Here is a 19,809-nt window from a genome sequence, read left to right on the forward strand (position 1 = left end):
CAGAGAATCCAATTAACAAATGGTCAGAGGACCTTAAGAGACACTTCTCCAAAGAGGACATACAGATGGCCAATAGACATATGAAGAGATGCTCAATGTCACTAATTACCACAAAAAAGCAAATAAAAACCACAATGAGATATCACTTCACGCCTGTCACAATGGCCATCATCAATAAATCAGCAAATAACATGTGCTGGTGAAGATGTGGAGAAAAAAGAACCCTCATGCACTGTTAGTGGGATTGCAAATTGGTGCAGACATTATGGAAAGCAGTATGGAGATTCCTCAAAAAAATAAAAAATAGAACTAACTTATGACCCAGCAATTCCATTCTGGGGTACTTATCCACAGGAATCCAAAATACTGACTCGTTCACTGCACCTCTATGTTCACTGCAGCGCTATTCACAATAGCCAAGATATGGAAACAACCAAAAGGCCCATCAATAGACGATTGGATAAAGAAATTGTGGTACATTTATAAAATGGAGTATTACTTGGCCATAAAAAAGAATGAAATCTCACCATTTGCAACATCATGGATGGACCTAGAGGATATTATGCTAAGTGAAATAAGTCAGACTGAGAAAGACAAATACCATATGATCTTATATGTGGAATATGAAGTACAAAATAAACGAACAAACAAAACAGAAACAAACTCAGATACAGAGAACAAACTGATGGTTAATAGATGGGAGGTGGGTTGCATGAGAAAGGTGAAGGGACTAAGAAATACAAATTGGTAGTTACAAAATAGTCACGGGCATGTAAAGTACAGTGTAGGGAATACAGTTAATTATATTGTAAAAACTCTGTACAGTGTCAGATGGGTACTAGACTATGGGGTGGATCACTTCATAAATTATGTAAACATGTAACCAGTATGCTATCCTCCTGAAACTTATGTAAAATAATATCGAATGTCAACTGCAATTTAAAAAAATATTTATAGGGATATAAAGTACAGCATAGGGAATATAGTCAATAGTATTGTAATAATTATGTACAGTGTCAGATGGGTGATAGACTTATTGGGGTTATCATTTTGTTAGTTATATAAATGTCTAACCACTATGTTGTTTTATTACACCTGAAACTAATAAAATAGAAAGAAAGAAAGATGGAAAAGAAGGAAAGAAGGAAGGAAGGAAAAGAAAGAGGGAGGGAAGGTCATTGGTTGCCTCTGGTAGAGAGAAGAGTGAGACTGAGAGGAACATGTTGGAATTCTTGGGTGACAGCAATGTTCTGTAGATTGGGGTGTATACAATGGTCAAAACTCATCAAACTGCATTCTTAATATCTATGCATTTTCGTATATGGTGTTATACCTCAATAAAAAAAAAAACAATTTGAAGGAAAAAAAGCTTCACAGAGAAAGTGGCCTCTGAATCTGGTCAGAAAGGATGAGTCAGAGTTCAGTCAGAGGGACAGAATGAACAAAGGATGGAAGCAGGAAAGCACCTGGAATATCTATTACCAGGCAGGTAGGCAGGCGTGGCTGCTGTTCAAGGTATGGGGAGGAAGAGCAGATGCTAGATAGCAAAGGAAGAACTGTAAAGAGAAGGCTTTATCTTGGAACCAGCAGAGAGCACTGAAGAAGAAATGCATGATATGGGCTGTGTGTTAAAAGTTTTTCATGTGTTTAGTGGCTTATCTGGGAGGAGCACACAACAGTCTGGCCAAGAAATGATACCAGCTGTAATTTAGGCAGTGACAAAAAGATCCAGGTGTGGAATGGATCTGGGAAAATGCACAGATGCAAAGTAATGTTTGAGAGGGAAAGTGTTAGTTGGATGGAGAAGTAAAGGATGAAAGTGGGTTAATGATGACTCAGGGTTTTGGGGAGATGGTGGATTCATTAGATCAAAGTAGAAACAATAGTATTAGATGTACAAGAGAGAGTTGGAAATATAGGTACTTTCATGAATGAGATCATGAGAAGAAAGGAGATTGTCTAGTTGAAGGGGAGATTTTAAAGTGAAAAAACAGAGGATGAGTGCAGAATATTGGAAGATGAAAATGAGCTATTAATGATAATAAGAAAAAACTGGAAGAGGAGAGGAGTTTTACAGAAGTCAAAGATTCTTAAGGTGGCAAACGATGCAGGGAAATCGAATAATTTGAGTACACAAAAAACAGGTCATTGGGTTTGCAAATTTAAAAAGACAAAGATAAGGTGAATAAAATTGATGAACATCTAGCCAAACTGACCAAGGGAAAAAAAAGAGAAGACAAATCACCAATACCAGCAATAAAAGAGGTGATATCACTGCAGATCCTACAGACATTAAAGGATAGGGGAATATTACAACAACTCCATAAATTTAACAGTTTACATAAAATGGGCCAAATCGTTGAAAAGCACAAACTACCAAAACCCATTTAAGAAAAATTAATAACTTGAATAATTCTATATCTACAGGGGGTGCCAAACAATGTGTACACATTTTAAGAAAGGAAGAAACTATTAAAATTGTAATACTCAATATATACTGATAACAAAAGATGAATACAAGTCACATTTGACTTCTGCAATTACAAGAGGTGCTCAGAATGGTTACCATCAGCGTCCAGACACTTCTGATTATGGCGAACTACTGCTTGAGCAACGTTGACCAAAGTGTCCACTTGTATACATTTTTTTGGCACCCCCCCAGTATTAAAGAAAAGTTAGGTGAAATTTGGATAAGAGGGAGGGGCTGCCTGCCCTGACTTTGGCCTCACCTCTAGACTCCAGCTCCAACCCTGCCCCATCCTGATTTGCTTCTCCTCTTTATCTCTTGTTTTCATGGCTCTGAACTCTGCCATCCCCAGGATTTAGGCCTCAGCTTTCTTCCATTCATCCCTTTGGCTTCTCTGTGCCAACCTTGGCCACTTAATCACCAGTGTTCTACCTCTGGCCCTTTGGTTTGGGGTCTGGTCTTGTCCCTCCTTGAAGGGCAGAGTTGGATATTGGTAATCAAATTTTAGTAATTTTGCTGAATAATTTAGTAATTGCTCAATTTAGTAATTGAGCTGAGTAAATGAGAGGTAAGGAAGTTAAAGCAAGCACTGCTCTTTTTTTGTTTGTTTTCGTTTTTTTTTTTTTTATTACTCACTACTCTTTGGAGAAATTTAGTGATGAAGAAAACAATGAGAGGGAGGCAGATGTTGAACATTTTGCAAACAATATGAAGTGATTCCATTTTTACTCTTCATGTAGAGCATTTATTTTGCATTCTGAGATCCAGACAGCATGTATATAAAAAAAGATTATCGAGGACTAGAATAAGTTCAGATACAAATTATCCATTTACTTTAGGACAAGAGAAAAAAATTCCTCATAGAAAATTATTTTTCTGTAGTTTCTTCTTATGCATAGCTTAATACTCATATTATATTTATCTGTATAAAACCTTTTTGATCATGATACAAATACAGAATACAAATACAAATACAAATACAGAAGCCAGACATATTCTGAAGAAAAAGAATTTTGTGAAATAACATTTCTAATTAATTCTCTCACACCTTTCAAATCCTCCTTCCTGATTTATGAAGTTTCTCTTGTTAGTATCAGCACAGGTAAATAGACTCTCCTGCCCTTCAGGAAATTACATTCTTTAAAGAAGTTTTATTATAAAAGTATTCACAAGTAGGTGGTTTTTAAATTATGTTACAAGACATTTCCATAAATGAATGGTTTAGGATTTTGTAAATAGTCTAACAATTGCTGTACTTTTGTCTTTATTTCATTTTAAAATCTCATTTTTTTCTGCCATTTGCTAATTAATTTGAGGGATGCATTCATTTAATAAAACAAATTATATTTTCAAATAGGAAAAAAGTAAAAATTACTCATTATTTTATCCTGTGTGAATATATAACTATACACACATATGCAAATACATGCAAACATTCTTTTTCTACATACATAGTCATTATCATATGTTCCTTTTTTTTTAAATTAAAGTTTATTGGAGTGACAATTGTTAGTAAAGTTACATAGATTTCAAGTGTACAATTCTGTAACACATCATCTATAAATCCCATTGTGTGTTCACCACCCAGAGTCAGTTCCTTCCATCACCATGTATTTAACCCTTTTACGCTCATCTACCACCCCTTTCCCTCCTTACCCTCTGGCAATGGCTAAACTATTGTCTATGTATATTAATTTTTCCTTTTTTTAAAAAATTAAAGTTTGTTGGGGTGACAAATGTTAATAAAGTTACATAGATTTCAGGTGTTCAATTCTGTAATACATTATCTATATCTCACATTGTGTGTTCACCACCCAGAGTCAGTTCTCTTTCCATCACCACATATTAGACCCTGTTTACCCTCTTCTACAGCCCCACTCCCCCCTTACTCTCTGATAACCCCTAAACTATTGTCAATGTCTATGAGTTTTCGTCTTGTTGTTTTGTGGTTTTCAGTTTTATATACCACATATCAGTGCAATCATATGGTTCTCTACTTTTTCTGTCAGACTTGTTTCGTTTAGCATTATAATTTCAAGATCCATCCATGTTGTCATGTCTGGTACTATTTCATCTTTTCTTACCGTCGAATAGTATTCCACTGTGTATATATACCACAACTTCTTTATCCATTCATCTATCGAAGGACATTTTGGTTGTTTCCATGTCTTGGCCACCGTAAATAAAGCTGCAATGAACATTGGAGCACACATGTCTTTATGGATAAATGTTTTCAGATTTTTTGGGTAGGTACCCAGGAGAGGGATTGCTGGGTCATATGATAATTCTATTCTTAATTTTTTGAGGAACCTCCACACTGCCTTCCATAGCGGCTGCACCAACGTGCATTCCCACCAACAGTGTATGAGGGTTCCTTTTTCTCCACAGCCTCTCCAACACTTGTTACTATTTGTCTTGTTGATGATAGCCATTCTAGCTGGTGTGTGGTGAAATCTCATTGTGGTTTTTATTTGTATTTCTCTGATGATTAGTGATGTTGAACATTTTTCACATGTGTATTAGCCATCTGTATGTCCTCTTTGAAGAAATGTCTATTCAGGTCCTCTGCCCATTTTTTAATTGGATTGTTTGTTTTTTTGTTGTTGTGTTGTGTGAGTTCCTTATATGTTTTAGATAGTAGCTCCTTATCGGAGTCATTGTTTGCAAAAATCTTCTCCCATTCGGTTGGTTGCCTCTTTATTTTGTCGATGGTTTCTTTTGCTGTGCAGAAGCTTTTTAGTTTGATATAGTCCCATTCATTTATTTTAGCTTTTACTTCCCTTGGCTTTGGAGTCAAATTCATAAAATGCTCTTTGAACCCAAGGTCCATAAGTTTAGTACCTATGTTTTCTTCTATGCAGTTTATTGTTTCAGGTCTTATGTTTAGGTTTTCATCCATTTTGATTAATTTTGGTACACGGTGACAGATAGCAATCTAGTTTCATTCTTTTGCACGTGGCTTTCCAGTTCTCCCAGCACCATTTATTGAAGAGGCTGTCTTTCCTCCATTGTATGTTTTTAGCTTCTTTGTCAAAAATTATCTGTCCATATTTATGTGGTTTTATTTCTGGGTTCTCAATTCTATTCCATTGGTCTATGTGTCTGTTTTTTGATTATTGTTGCCCTGTAGTACAAGCTGAAGTCAGTGAGTGTGATACCTCCAGCATTGTTCTTTTTTCTTAGGATTGCTTTAGCTATTCGGGGTCTTTTGTGGTTCCATAGAAATCTGATGATTTTTTTGTTCTATTTGTTTAAAAAATGCCTTTGGGACTTTCATGGGGATTGCATTAAATGTATGTTGCTTTGGTTAATATGCCCGTTTTAACTATGTTGATTGTTCCAATCCGGAACACGGAATGTCTTTCCATTGCTTTGTGTCTTCTTCAATTTTAAAAAAATGTCATGTAGTTTTCAGTGTATAGGTCTTTCACATTCTTGGTTAAGTTTATTCCTAGGTAGTTTATTTTTTTTTGTTGAATCTCCAGAAGTTCTTTTTGGTTCTTTTAAAAAATTTCAATGTCTTTGGTAAAATGTTTATTTTGTTCTTTGATTGTGTTCTGAGTTCATTAAACTTCCTGTCTGTGTTTTCTTGCATCTCATTGAGTTTTTTAAGATCTTTAATTTTCTGTTATTTAAGTCACATATTTCCATGTCTTTAAGTTCATTTTCTGAAGACTTTTCGTTTTCTTTCTGAGCTGCTTGTACTTTAGTTATTCATGGCAGTTAATGAATTATTGTTTCTCTTCCTAGGCATCTACAGGAGTGGGTTCTGCAACAGGTTGATAGGAAGCAGTCTTTCTTTTGCTTTCCAGTAGGTGTTGATAGAATATTTTATTTTCTCTCTGACTGCAGCCTTTTATTCTCTGTCACGCTATAGTGTTATATTTTCTCTGCACTGTTTTAGTTTCTCACACAATGGGGTGGGGGTTCCCTGGAAGGCGGGCTTCTCCTCTGTGAGCAGGTTGCCTGGGTCTCAGGGCGCTCCTCCGTTGGGGAATGTGGAGAGCTTCTGAAGTTCCCAAGGTCTTCCTGTACCAGTTTCAGGGCCTGTGTGTTTCAGTGGCTCTGTTTACCCCTGCAGAGATCTGCCCAGATAAGTACCGGCAGGGGCGGGGTGGGTTGTGAGAGGTGGCTCTGAGCAATGGTGGCGACCACCAGCACAGCTGGTCCTGCACCCAAGACTCTCTCCCCTTTGCCGGAACTAATTGGGCTGCGAGTTCATGGCTGCACGACACAGTTCTCAGAACTGCAAATATTCTGTTCTTTTGATCTGACACTGCTACCATTCCGCTTCTAGCACTGGGCAGGTGGGGGTGAGGCGAGCTCAGGGAGGTTGGGGGGGAAGTCGGCTGGGCTCGGTGCCTATGCTTTCTGTCCTCTGCTTGGCAGTGGGAGCTTAAACCACCATTTTTACCCTTCTTCCCTCAATCTTTGCTCCGAGGCCTCTGCCTTGAGGGTGGGGTTCAGCCGCGGTGTGTGCTGATCTCTCAGGCCCGACTGTGGGCCATAAGCGGAGCACTAGCAGTCCGAGTTCTTCCCTCTCCCGTCACTGCAGTAGCCTCGGAATGCAGGGAGCTCCGAGCTCATTCTGCACTTTGCAGCCAGCACTGGCCCGCATCTCCTCGTTTCCCCCTTCCCACCTCCCCCGCTCGCCCTATTTGCCCACCTTTAGATGATTTCAATTGCGCGTCTCTTAGTCTTGCCTGTCTGCTGCGCAGGGAGTCCTTTGTGGAGTTATAGCTGTTCAATTTGTTGTAAATTTCAGGGGAGATTTCAAGAGGCTCACCTCACACAGCCATTTTTATGAGGTAATCCTATCATATGTTCTTAAATTGTATTTTTCACTTAATATAGCAGCTCATCATCTTTCCAGATAAATTTTATTTAGTGGCTGCATGGCATTTCATCATGTAGCTCTACTATAATTCATTTAATTAATGGAATTAATGAAATTAATTTTTGGAAATTTGTCCTCATTTTATTTTATAACAAGTAACACTGTGGTAAATAGCCTTGTACATATGTCTTCAAGTATGCATGCTATTTTTTCTATATTAGAGACACCTAGAAGTAGAATTTCTAGGTAGGAGTGTATCAAATACTAAGATTTAAAAATAGATCCTACCAGATTATCCAACCAAAATAATTATGTCAATTTATATTCTAACCAACAGAGTCCTGTTTTCTTATGTCCTCACCAATGCTGGATATTTTCAGTTATTAATACTGTTTCTACTCTGTTAAGTCAAAACAGTAATTTTCTTTTTTAAATTTGCACTTATCTAAATATTTGTGGGTTTGAGTGCCATTTTACAGGTTCCATTTTTAATGTATAAAATAGTTGAACTTAAAATAATTTCCAGTTCAGAAATTATCTGGATGGATGATTAAACTTGTATGTAAAAAAAAGACTATTCTTGGGGGAAGGTAGAGGGGAATAGGTTATAGGTGAGGGAGGCATATTTCAAAAAATTTTTTTGTTTTTTTTTTACTAGTTTATTTCACTAGTTTATTATAAAAGGTTGTAACTCAGGAATAGTCAGATGGAAGAGCTATATAGGGCAAGGTATGGGCAAAGGGGCAGAGCTTCCATGCCCCTTGCATCTCCAGATTCACCACTTTCCCCAAAACTCCATGAGAGGTGTGATAAAAAATACGGTGAATGCTGCTGCTGAGTGCCCTCCAATGGAAAGGCAGGGATCTTCAATACACAAAGCTGCACATTGAATCTTAGTAACAGTGTGTGACAAATTTCAACTTGTTTTTGCAGTCAGTCAGGTGTGAGCTACGGTTGAGAGAAGGTGTGTTTTAAAGTGTGCCATAAATCATGGATCATGAACAATGCATTAACATGAAATGTGCAAAAGTTTTCATCTTCCATCATGACAATGCCTCCTTGTCACACATCACTTCTGGCATGGCAATTTCTGTCAAATAACATTATAGTGTGTCCTCATCTACCTTATTCACCGAATTTGGCACTCTGCGACTTCTGGCTCCACGAAGTCAAAATGGCTATGAAAGGTAAACGTTTTGAGTTGATTCAGGACATCGAGGCAGCCACAACAGCGCAAATAAAGACATTCACAGAAGAGGACTTCCAGAACTGTTTCAGAAAGTGGCAAGAACGATGAGATAAGTGTGTTTGAAGAGAGAAAGAGGATTTTGAGGGGAATTAATGGCAGTGTGTCTTTTACTGTAATAAATTTTATTTATTTAAACATTCACTATAGTGTTTTATTACAGCTCATATTCACCAACTGGGAGGCTGCATATTTTCTTAAAGTATACCAGATTTGGATATTGGGGACTGTCATTTTCTTGAGGAATTTCAAAGTTTAAGTACTTTCAACATAGATATTCAGAAAGACATTATGTAATAGAAAATTGTATGTAAGTCTAAAACTGAAACTGACATGTATGGAGGCAGCTTATGTAAAGATCACCTATTTCTTTCACTTTTTAGTAAGGAGACATCTTTGCTAATCTATTCACAGATGTCCCATATGTCATTCAGGATGCTAGTAAGCCTGTGGTAACTAGTAGTTGTGAGTTGGTCTTCTACCTTTCCTCCTTTGCATCCCACTCCCTTCTTTCCTTCGTTTGCCCTTGAAAACTTTAGTGTTATGGACTGTAACCTTGAAGTAGACAAGGCCTGCATGGCTTGTACTAAACCTTATTGATTCCTTACTGTGAGGTTTTGCTTATTCAACCTCTGATGGTGAAGTGTCCCTCTTGCCCAGCCCACGGAAAATCTGCAAGAAGAAAATCACAAGAGGAATAGTCCTGGTGACAAAGAGATGACAGTGTAATGAGGAAGGGACATTTATAAAAGGATAATTTAGTGTATTGTAGTGAATTCATGAGGAAATTGTGACATGACGATAGATGCTTTTGCTTGCAGAAGGTGGAGAAGTGTGACACATTTTAAGAAGCCTTCTGTCCAAAATGTTCAAATTCGAGTGTTGATACCTGCAGATGTAGAGTTTCAGGTATCTGGAAAATGCACTTATGCAGACTATCTTCATCCTTAATAATGTAGGAAAAGAGAAGACGTTTTCAAAACGTCAGGTGGGCATGGCTGTGCATCCCCTCAGTCTGCCTCATTTGTTTCCCCCACATTTATTTTTCAACATTTGTTTCATTAATAGTTACTTACACAAATAATTAATGGTGAAGAACACAATTCTTAAGACACTAAACCAGTGTAGGGTTTAGGCATGTAATTATCCTTCCACCATTTACCTAGCAACATATTCAGAACCAGTGAATTAATGCTGTAATCCCCAATCCCATTTCTTTGATTTACCCATGTGGAAAATTGTGTGGTAATCTGCCCCCTACTTAGCCACTAATTATTGAAGTTACTATTCTGTATTTTGCATAATATCTGAAATGAAGCATAGCTGCTTCTGGATACATCTATATAATCTATAGTGAGTGTGACTAATCATTGGTGGTGAATTTGAGATTTTCTCAGACTTAGAAACAATTGGAATGAACCTTCTGCGGGGAAAGAAACCTACCTTTTTCAAGCCCTCATCGGAGTGGAGTAAGAGTTACCAGACAAGGGCTATGTGCTGTCAGTCAGTGTTGTAAAGTGCAGTAGTCACCCCTTCTCTGTGGGGAATATGTCCCAAGACCCCCAGTGGATGCCTGAAACCAGGGATAGTACTGAACTCTATATATACTATGTGTTTTCCTATACATATACCTATTGTAAAGTTTAATTTATAAATTAGGCACAGTAAGAGATTAACAATAACAACATAATAAAATAGAACAGTTATAACAATATGTTATAGTAAAAGTTATATGAAAGTGTTCTCTCTCTCTCTGATAACCAATCTGATAACTGAGACTAAGTGACTAATGGGCAGGTAGTGTATACAGTATGGAGAAAAGATGATTATGTCCAGGGTGTGATGAAGTGGGACAGCGAGAGATTTCATCACATCACGTTATTCAGAATGGCACACAACTTAAAACTAATGAATTTTTTATCTTTGGAATTTTTTATTTAATATTTTTGGACCTCAGTTGACTACAGGTAACTGAAATCATGGAAAGCACAACTGAGGACAAATGGGAGGAACTACTGTAACTATAATGGCATACTGATTTTTTGGTGATAAGAATGGTTAACCAAATTGGGTCAACGTTATTGCTATTTAAAATAGATGAAAAACAACTTAGGACTTTAAAATATAAAACTCGTGTTTTTTAAATACTAACTTTTCACCTCTTAAAGCAATTATTTTTAGTAAGCATTTGATAGTCTCATGCTTTTTAGGAATCCACTTAAGCTTGACTTCTGAGCAATTTCATATAAATGGAGATTCTGATGCTTAAGTTACGAATATCCTAAAACATTCAAAAAGAAGAGGTAGAGCAATTCGGACTTGCACCATCAATCTTCTTGAGTCCTGGTACCTGGCAAATAGAATCTGGTTAACAATCCAACTGGAGCGATTGTGTACCAAGATAGACTTTTGGATCAGATCCTTGTGGTATAAATGGAAGGGGCCTTTAATTGGCCTTGGATATACTTTGAAGTTATTAGGGTTTAAAATCCTTTATAACTTTTAAAATCATGATATTTTCCAAGGAGTATAAGCCAAATGGTTCCAAAGTCCATTTTAAAGTTCTAAAATGGAATAGATAGTTTAGAAATGATGGATTTGATTTTCTTAAAGCAGACCACTAGAGGTCAGAAGAGATCTTGGAAAGAGAAAGGTGTTTTATTTTACAGATCTGAATAAAAAGAAAAATCTAGTTGGCACGATCTGTAGGTTCTCCTGCCCCAAGTTAAAACAGTGTTCAATGTGAAAGGTTTGTTTGGCCGTAATACACTGCATTCTTTAGCACTACCACTACATTGGATCCCCTATGAATTTTTTTCTTCAGTCATTGATTTCTTAAAACATACACACACATACACACTCTCAGGCTTGACAAAATATATAATACTTATGGCATTTAAAGTGACATCAGAATCACTTTTTCAACATTTCACTTTTAAGTGTAGTAATGAAATGCAAATCCTCTCTGAGTGTGGAAAATGCCATCTGATGGGAGAGAGGAGGCCCTGCCAACATTCTGAAGGCAGAGGTGGACTGATGCTGCTGTTATAGCCCTTCTGTGTGAACTTTCCATCTGTGAACTTGCAATGGTTTCTTTGCTGGCAAGAAACATGCACGTCCTACACTCAAAGGAAGTTGTCCTGGAGATTTTCCTCTAGGATTGTCATAAAATGGAAGAGTGGTCAGGATGCTGAGACATTAAAGCAGTCTTTGGGCCTGCCTATCACCAAGAGACCGTGTGAGACAGCGGGGAAAGTTCTGTGGTTTCCAGGTGTCACAAATACTCCTTGAAAGCCTAGCTAACTGGCACAGTGAACATGATGAGTGAGTTCTTTCTTGTCCCCATCTCCCAGGAAGCCAGTGAGACCCATCAGGTCCCTGTCATTCTTCATTTTATCTTCTCCTGGGTTTAGAGGACATTCATACCCCAAGTCCTCCCAAGGAGGACTCCCCTTCTTGGGAGGCTGTTGTTTTTTTAAGCTTTGGATTTTACTACATTTTCATCTGGCATGTTTTTCGGAATCTGATGGACATTTATGTGCCTGAGTGATCAATCAGACCTTTTGTTTCCTCCAAACAAGTTGAAATATTCTCTGATTACATGAACAAGTGCATTGTTGCCTCCTCCAGGCCATGTACTGAATGGAAGATATAAAGGAATGTTGCTTTTCACTCAGAGAATGGTGTCATTCCCATTGTACTTTATGTTGATGAACTATAACCCTCCATAATCATCACCACTGAAACGCTGTTGGTGACATGCTTGTGGCTCTCCTTTGCAGAACAAATTCATAAGGAATTGTGGCTCTCCACCTGTCTGAATGGCAGGTGGTGCCCCTCACCTCAGAGTGCTCGAATTTAAACATTTTATGGGATGAATTGTTTTTGGTAGCCGGGTGTTTTGTTTCTGTGTGGCTGGACTTTGTCATATGCCATTTGAGACTCTGTTAGGCTGATGTCATATTTTATCATTAGCACTAGGGCTGATGCAAGATCATAAATTATCAATTACCCCAAGGAATGCATTTAGCAGAACAAGTTCCACTTTATCCATTTTGAGGAAGGGCTAAGGGAGAGACTCTTCAGAACTGCACAATTTAAATGTTTTCTTCTTATTTTCCCAGAAGAATTAGTATTGAGGTATAATTATGGTTAACTTTGTTAATGGGCTGCTGAGGGCTCATGATTAGGCTTACTCAAGTCCTCGGTCTCTCTGAACCTTTATTCCTGATTTTTAAATCTATGGGGTAATATTTTTGTGTCCATCATATAGAGAAAAGCCCATGGTACACAGTTTACTTTGGAGTTCCCTGGGTGGTAGCTGTCTTGATCCACTTTAAATGATTAGGATATTGAATTATTTTCCTATTATTTAAAATAATTATCTCTATTACTAAATATTGGTACAGAATTTTATTTTGGCAAAATGTTTAGAAATGGATTTGTTGGCTATTCTCTCCTAGAATTTTTTTTTTTTTTTACCAATTTCATTCCAGGATTCTTTACAAACCAAAGCCACCTGTTAGCACCCTTTTGGCAGGTTGCTAAGTGGGGAAGTAAGTGGTTTCTGGAATGCAGTGTGGCATTCTAGGCTCTTTCAGCCAGGGTCCTGTGTGCTCAGGTAGAGCCAGCTAGTGGGGGTTTCCAGGTGGTGTGGCCGTGACAGGGGTATATGAAATCTCTCCAAAGCAAATGCTGCTGAGGGCTTACTTCCTGCCAGAGAGTGAAGTTGAGGGTGTCCCTTGTATTACCACATTGAACCCTCCACTCTATCCTTGATCCTGTCCCTTTTGCAGATGAGAAATCAAGGCTTAACATGAAGTGACTGGGCAGGCTTCTCAGGAAGTAGAGTCAGAGAACAAGTAGAGGGACTGTGGGCCCACTCCCCAGATATGCCCTCTCAAGGCACATGTCCCTCACCTGGAGAACAGTCTTAGCGATGGCACCACCAGCGCTGTCAGTGCATGTGGGACACTGGACGAGGTCCTGGCACATGGTAAGGATCCATATTGGCTGTCATGGTTGTACCTACACTGCTGGGTGTGCAGATGTTAAAGGTCAACAAAGCCAGACACTGGTGAAAGTGGTAAGGACATATCTTAATCAATAATTATTGCAGTAGGGAAAAAAGTCCAGCGTGAACTGAATTCAACTTCAATTTGTACAAAGGTGACTAGGAATTTTGAAGGGAGAATGAGAGAACAGGTAGGTGTGTGAGTGAGAAGGGGCTCAATAGAGTCAGGGAAGTGAAAAATTACAAAAAGTGGGAAGAGGGGATTGGTCCACGTGAAACCCATCTGAATTTGTTAACGTGCTTATTGAAATTAGGCTCCTACCCTCCCACAGAGACTGGGAGACAGGCCCTATCCTCAGGTGTTGGCTGGAACAAATTGGAAATTCTTTTAGCAGCCTTAAGCTTTCTCCGGAAGGCACTTTAAGGGGGACTAGGGTCATCCTAGGGAGGTGACCTTGAGCTGTTAGAAAATGTGTTTGTTCAAGTCTTTATAGCTCAAGATTGAGGCCCAGTCAAGAAGAGGGCTCAGAGTATCCTGGCTAGAGTTTAGTCAAAGAGAGAGTCTTTGTGGCAGAGAAGCACAGAACTGCCTCTGTGTCCCCAAAGAGCCCTTCATTGACATTAATACCAGAAGTGGACAATAAGTATCCAGTAATGACCCTGCCATTGGGTTTCTAGGAAAGCAGGCTGAGAATATGAGCCCCTGGAAGGTAGAGGGTATAGGTGATCCTTTAAAGATGCTGGAATTTGGAACAAGTGAGGGGGTCACAGCACTGGATAGGAAAAGAGGTAGAAGGAGGGAAATTGGGAGGTCCCTATCTAGGGACAATAAGTAGATCAACTTGTGTCTTTGTTGGTGATAAGGATGGAAAGATGGAGGCCTTAAAATGAGGCTAAGGGCTCTGTGTTTATCTCAGAAACGGGGCTGGTAAAAACTTTCGAGTAAGGGAATGAGGTGAAGAAAGCAGGGTTTTAAACAAAATTAGTGATAGGGATGGAATGGGAGAGTTTATATCTACAATGTCCAATGGGCAACTGGTACAATGATTCAAGCTTTTGTAGTGATAACCTCTTCCATTCCGTGCATTGATTATAAATGTTCTTCAATTGTTCTTATTGACACGTCCTACCTAAGTAATAATAATGTTAATAATAACATGTCACACATTATTATCTTAACATTTACTGTCTTTATTATAGATCAGAAAACTGGCGTAGAGAGGTTAAATGACTTGCCCAGTGTTACAGCTGTTAAATCCAGACACAGGCATGTGGCTTCCCAGCCCAGACTGACCACTACACTGTATTGTTTCTTTCCAATCTTTTCAAAAGAGCACTATGAGCCTTGATGCATTTATTGTGGAGCCTCAGTATACCTGGCCACAGGTGGCACCTGGTAGCTTTCAAACTGATAACATACACATAAAAATAGATAGGCAAGTGATCAGGACTATTTAAAAAACAATTAGTGCAGAGCTGAAATAGCTTGTAAAATGGCTAGGGCACCAGAGTACAGTCGTGTTCATCCTAAAAACACAGTTGGTGTTTGTTTCTGGTTCCATGTTTTAGACTCACCACTAGAGAATTCCTCTAATTCCCTGACATGTGGAATAAACTGTTGGGTGACATCATAACCAGGTTGATAATATAGCAAGTAAATATCCTGGTTGCCTGGATAAGGGCCCCCTACTGTCACTCCTTTCAGAGAGTGTTGACAAAAGGTTAAGAATAAAGCTCAACCCAGGGAGTTATGTTTAATCCCTTTGGTTGTAATCTTCTATATGTGTGTGTGTTTGTGTGTGTGTGTGTGTGTGTGTGTGTGTGTGTGTGTGTGCATGCGCGCGCGCGTTTTCCTTCTTGTGCCATGGTCTGTTGTCTAGCTCTCTTCTTAGTTCTGAGGTTTTATAGGGCAGAGACCTAGTTTCTCAAACGTATTTTTTTCCATCAAGATTCTTATTATTGATGAAAACCCAACATCATTCCAACAGATGGGCCTATGTCACCAGAGGTAAAGGTTTCATCCTGGGAGCAGGGTAGAGAGTTTCATCCAGAATATATGGAGTTGTCCAGTTTAAAGCATTTAGATTTGGGGATTGAAGCTGTGGCAGGATCAGGGGATCTGATCCAGAATGACTGGCGATGATCCACAGTGTTGACCATTGGCCTTTGAGCCAGTCTCTCCTCTCAACTGTTTTGCTTGTGTTCGTGCTTCCTGCTACCAATTTGCAAAAGGAGTGTCAAATTAAAGGAAGATTTTGAAGTGCCTTGTTGGCTTATTGTAGATGTGATGGCAGGGTTTAAGTCAGCTGACCTGAGTTCATAACGTGGCTCTGCTGCCAACTGTGTCTCCCTCTCAGGCAAAGCATTCCATCATCCCCATGAGCCTTGCTCTCCTCCATCTGCAAAGTGAATATGGTGCCTACCTCCTGAGGTTGCTATGATAATTTGGATAAAGCCCTGAGCTTTATATACATGCTAATCACTCACTAGATGGAGCTACTATTAATATCAAAGAGAACATGATAGAAGATAGAGTGGGATGATGAAGATGACATAGTAATGAAAGAAAGGTGTGGTGCGGGGTGGGGTAAAATTTAGTAGTCAAATTAGATACACTATAAAAAAAATAATACAAATGTGGAACATTTTAATAAGAAAAGTACTAGGAAAAAATATAAGAGCATCTGAGACAGGTAAAATAGAAGACAAAATGTAACTGAGAATGTACTAAAAATAAGAATGTTAAATATGGCAGCAAAATGGATACAAAGGTCAGTATCACCATGCTGCTATAAACCTGGTTCTGGGGCCTTCCCCCCACACACACAACACTGGTTGCCAAAGTCGCAGTAGAGAATGGAGATTTGATATGGATATCCACAGAATGGTGAGAAGAACATCATTACCTTTAAATCAGCATTTACCTCTCCATGGGAAGTATAGTGATATCTCAGGAATAAAGGATACCATGGGACAGTGTTGGAAAAATGCATAAACAAGGTTAGAATTCTTTATTGTGGTGCTTCTCAGAGTCTTCAATATATAACTGTGACACTCCAGGAGGGGAGCTGTAATAGGAAATTGTTTTTAGACAGTGGAATTCTTATTGGGAGAGGAAAGGCATGCTGGGGAAAATGTCATAGAAATAGTCTTCTTTAGAACATATTTGGACAATGCTGTCCCCTGCTTCTTATCCTTTGGTTCATGACACATGCTGTCCCATATTTCACACCCAAACATGTTGAGTGTGTTCTTTCTGCCTGGAATTTTCCGCCCCTAGGTCTTGACATAGCTTCCTCCCCTTTCGTCATTCAGGTCTCTAATCTGATGTCCCTCCTCAGAGAGGTCTTCCCTGACCACTTAACCCCATCATTCTCCATCCCAAAGCACTTAACACTATTTGAAAAGTTCCAAGTAATGTATTTGTTACATTTTTATTGTCTGTTTCTACTATTAGAGTGTAAGTTCATTTTGTGAGCATGTTGCTGTATTATTCCTGGAGTTTAGAACAGTGTTTGGCATCTAGTAGGCGATCCATTCAAGGAATGAACACTGAACTTAAGCCTTTTTGTTAAACAGGGTGGAAGATCATGATGATCTCATGCCAATATTTATGCACCATAACACAATTCTGAAAGCAACTTACGGCGATTACTTCCTGGCTGAACTAATAGAAGCCCAAGATGAAGAGAACCATGCTGTCGTGTGTGAGGTTGGTGATTAATCCACATAGGGATACGCTTATGAGAGAAATGAGAGAAGTAAGCAACATTGCTCCTTTTTCACCCAGCGCTGCTGGGGTTGCCATCTCCTTCCTTTTCCCTATGCCCTTCCAGGTGGCATGCCAGTCCAGCGTCCAAGTTGTGGCATTACCCCCCTTCCCAGTGTTAACTGGCTTTAGGTTTTTAGGTTTTTGTGAGGTCCTCTCAGATGTCTAGGCTGCTGTAGATTCTTTGCCTGTCTCTGGAGGTAGGGGCTAGAGTTAGGGTGAGGGGAAAAGATCCTCGAGGGGTGACGACAGGTGATTTTTGAAACCCCAAGATCCTAGAGACCAGAAGTTACAAACCAACATCCTGCTGGCAGATGGATATTATTTTTTGACTTGGAAAGTAATTTTTAATTTTTTGTTTTACAAGATTTCACAATTATAGAAACTTATAAGCACCCCAATTCCCTAAATGTTAACATTTTACCATATTTGCTTTATCATTGTCTTTGCTTGCTCTCTCTCTCTAATATATTTATCTATATACCGTGTTTCCCCGAAAATAAGATCTAGCCGGACAATCAAATAAGGCCTGTCCGGCTAGGTCTTATTTTCAGGGAAACACAGTATACGGAGATAAATATATATTACATATGTTTATATATTTTTAATGAGCCATTTAAGAGCAAGTTGCAGATGTAATGCTCCTTTACCACTAAATACGTCAGGGTATATTTCCTGAAAACAAGGATGTTCTCATATAACTGTAGTACAATGATCAAGTCAAGCGGTTTCCATTCTTAAGTCCTATTATCTAATATATAGACCTTATTCAGATTTTACTGACAGTCCTGATAGTGTCCTTTATAGCAAAAGTAAATCCAGATCATTCATTGCACTCAAGTGCCATGTGTCTTCAGGCTCTTGTAATCTGTAACAACTTCCTAGTCTGTTTTTGTCTGTCATGATAATAGCAGTTTAGAAGAGCACAAGTCAGTTATTTTTTGGAATATTTCTCAGTTTGGATTTGTCCAATGTTTTCTCATGATTTGACTTAGGTTATTATGATTAGATTTTGTTTTATTAATGGATAACATTTTAAAATTAGTAAATTGTCTACAACAATTGGAATTTCTAGCTTTTCTGGAAAAATCAGGATTGTGTATTGGGTCTGCTTTGCTGCAGGGCCCTAGTGAGTTGGAGCTTTGGAGAGGCTGCCACTGCAGGTGGTTCAGGTGTTCTCTAGCCCACTCCTGTTCCCACTGTGACCCAGGGCTTCACGACCCTACAGGCTATCTTCCCTAATTTGTATCAGCCTGGCCCTGTGAGCCTATCAGTTGTGACCACTGACTCAGGACATGCCCTACAAGTGTCCCGATTGCACAGTGTCCATACGGGAAGGCTTTACTAATACTGGAGAAAAATGAAATGCACATTCTCTGGTTTGCCAGCTGTAGACCCAAAGGTCCACACCCAAGGGAAAGGGTGAAAAGGGGCAAAAAATAGAACTGGCAAGCTACTAGCTTTAGTGTATTTCAGCCCAGAGCAGTGAACAAGCTGACTCAGGACCCCAGGCAGCTGGTGTGAGCTACTGTGAAACTCTTGAGACTATCTCCCATCCTTGTCCCATGCCTGGAGGCACACTTCACCCTTACAGAATTTTAGGGAACAGTGGATTTCTTTGCATTTGCCCCACAGGATTTGATAATGAAAGTCCTAATTTTGATACCTAAACGTAAGTGTATTGAGGTATCTTTAGGCCTTTATATTACTTTGAGCCTGCTAAAGTAGGCCTTCCTGAAAAAAACCATGATGGCATTATACCTCATGCCACTCCATCTGAAGCTTTGGGAATTGTTAAGAACTGAAAATACTGAAATAGAGATATTCAGGGGGGTCTGCCCAGTGGTATGGAAAAATTGTCCGACTGAAAACAATAGACTGTTAGCACTTTAGGGTCATTAGGGAATGTGTGGTGACTGTTCAGCTTTAGGAAAGGTGAGGCTGTGACCATGTGCTATAAGAAATGTGAGGAAGAAAGAAGGTCCAAGATGGTGGAATAGGTAAACTCGATGTCTGCCAGCTCCCATGATCATATTATAATTACAAATAAATAATAGGACAGTCAGCCTCAAGTCATCTGAAGAGTACCTCAACAGAACCCTTATAATTAAGGATATAAAGAAGAGACCGGTTGAGACTGGTAGGAGGGAAGGAGACATGAAACAAGCTGACCCCAAACCCATGGAGAGTGGTTGAGCACTGGGAAGGACATCTCAGCAGCGGAGATCCATCTGGAAGAGTAAAGAGTCCATCCCCACACCAGGCTCCCCAACCCAGGGGTCCTGTGCCGGGGAGGAGTCCCCACAACATGTGGCTGTGAAAAATCAATGAGGACTCTATCTATTCCAGTGAGACAGAAGGCAGCTGGAAACCTAGACATCCTACAAAAGGCCTGTGCACAGACTTACTCGCTTGCAAGCACTCTCCCTGGGCTTCGATGGAGGGGCAGCAAATCGAGAAATGCCAGAGATGTACA

The 19,809-nt window shown here is 39.2% G+C and overlaps 1 protein-coding gene across 4 annotated transcripts in view; it reads left to right on the plus strand.

Moving 5' to 3' along the window:
• CFAP61 (cilia and flagella associated protein 61) overlaps positions 1–19,809 on the plus strand; it is a 332,957-nt gene that overhangs the window by 23,082 nt on the left and 290,066 nt on the right. For all 4 annotated transcript variants that reach the window (XM_019712531.3, XM_074317335.2, XM_074317333.2 and 1 more), the window contains exon 7: positions 17,144–17,276. In XM_019712531.3, coding sequence (XP_019568090.2) covers positions 17,144–17,276 — 133 coding nt within the window. The remainder of the gene's footprint in view (positions 1–17,143; positions 17,277–19,809) is intronic.

The sequence above is a fragment of the Rhinolophus sinicus genome, chromosome 13, assembly GCF_057876585.1.
Source record: "Rhinolophus sinicus isolate RSI-liver-muscle chromosome 13, RSI-T2T, whole genome shotgun sequence".
Taxonomy (NCBI): Eukaryota; Metazoa; Chordata; class Mammalia; order Chiroptera; family Rhinolophidae; genus Rhinolophus; species Rhinolophus sinicus.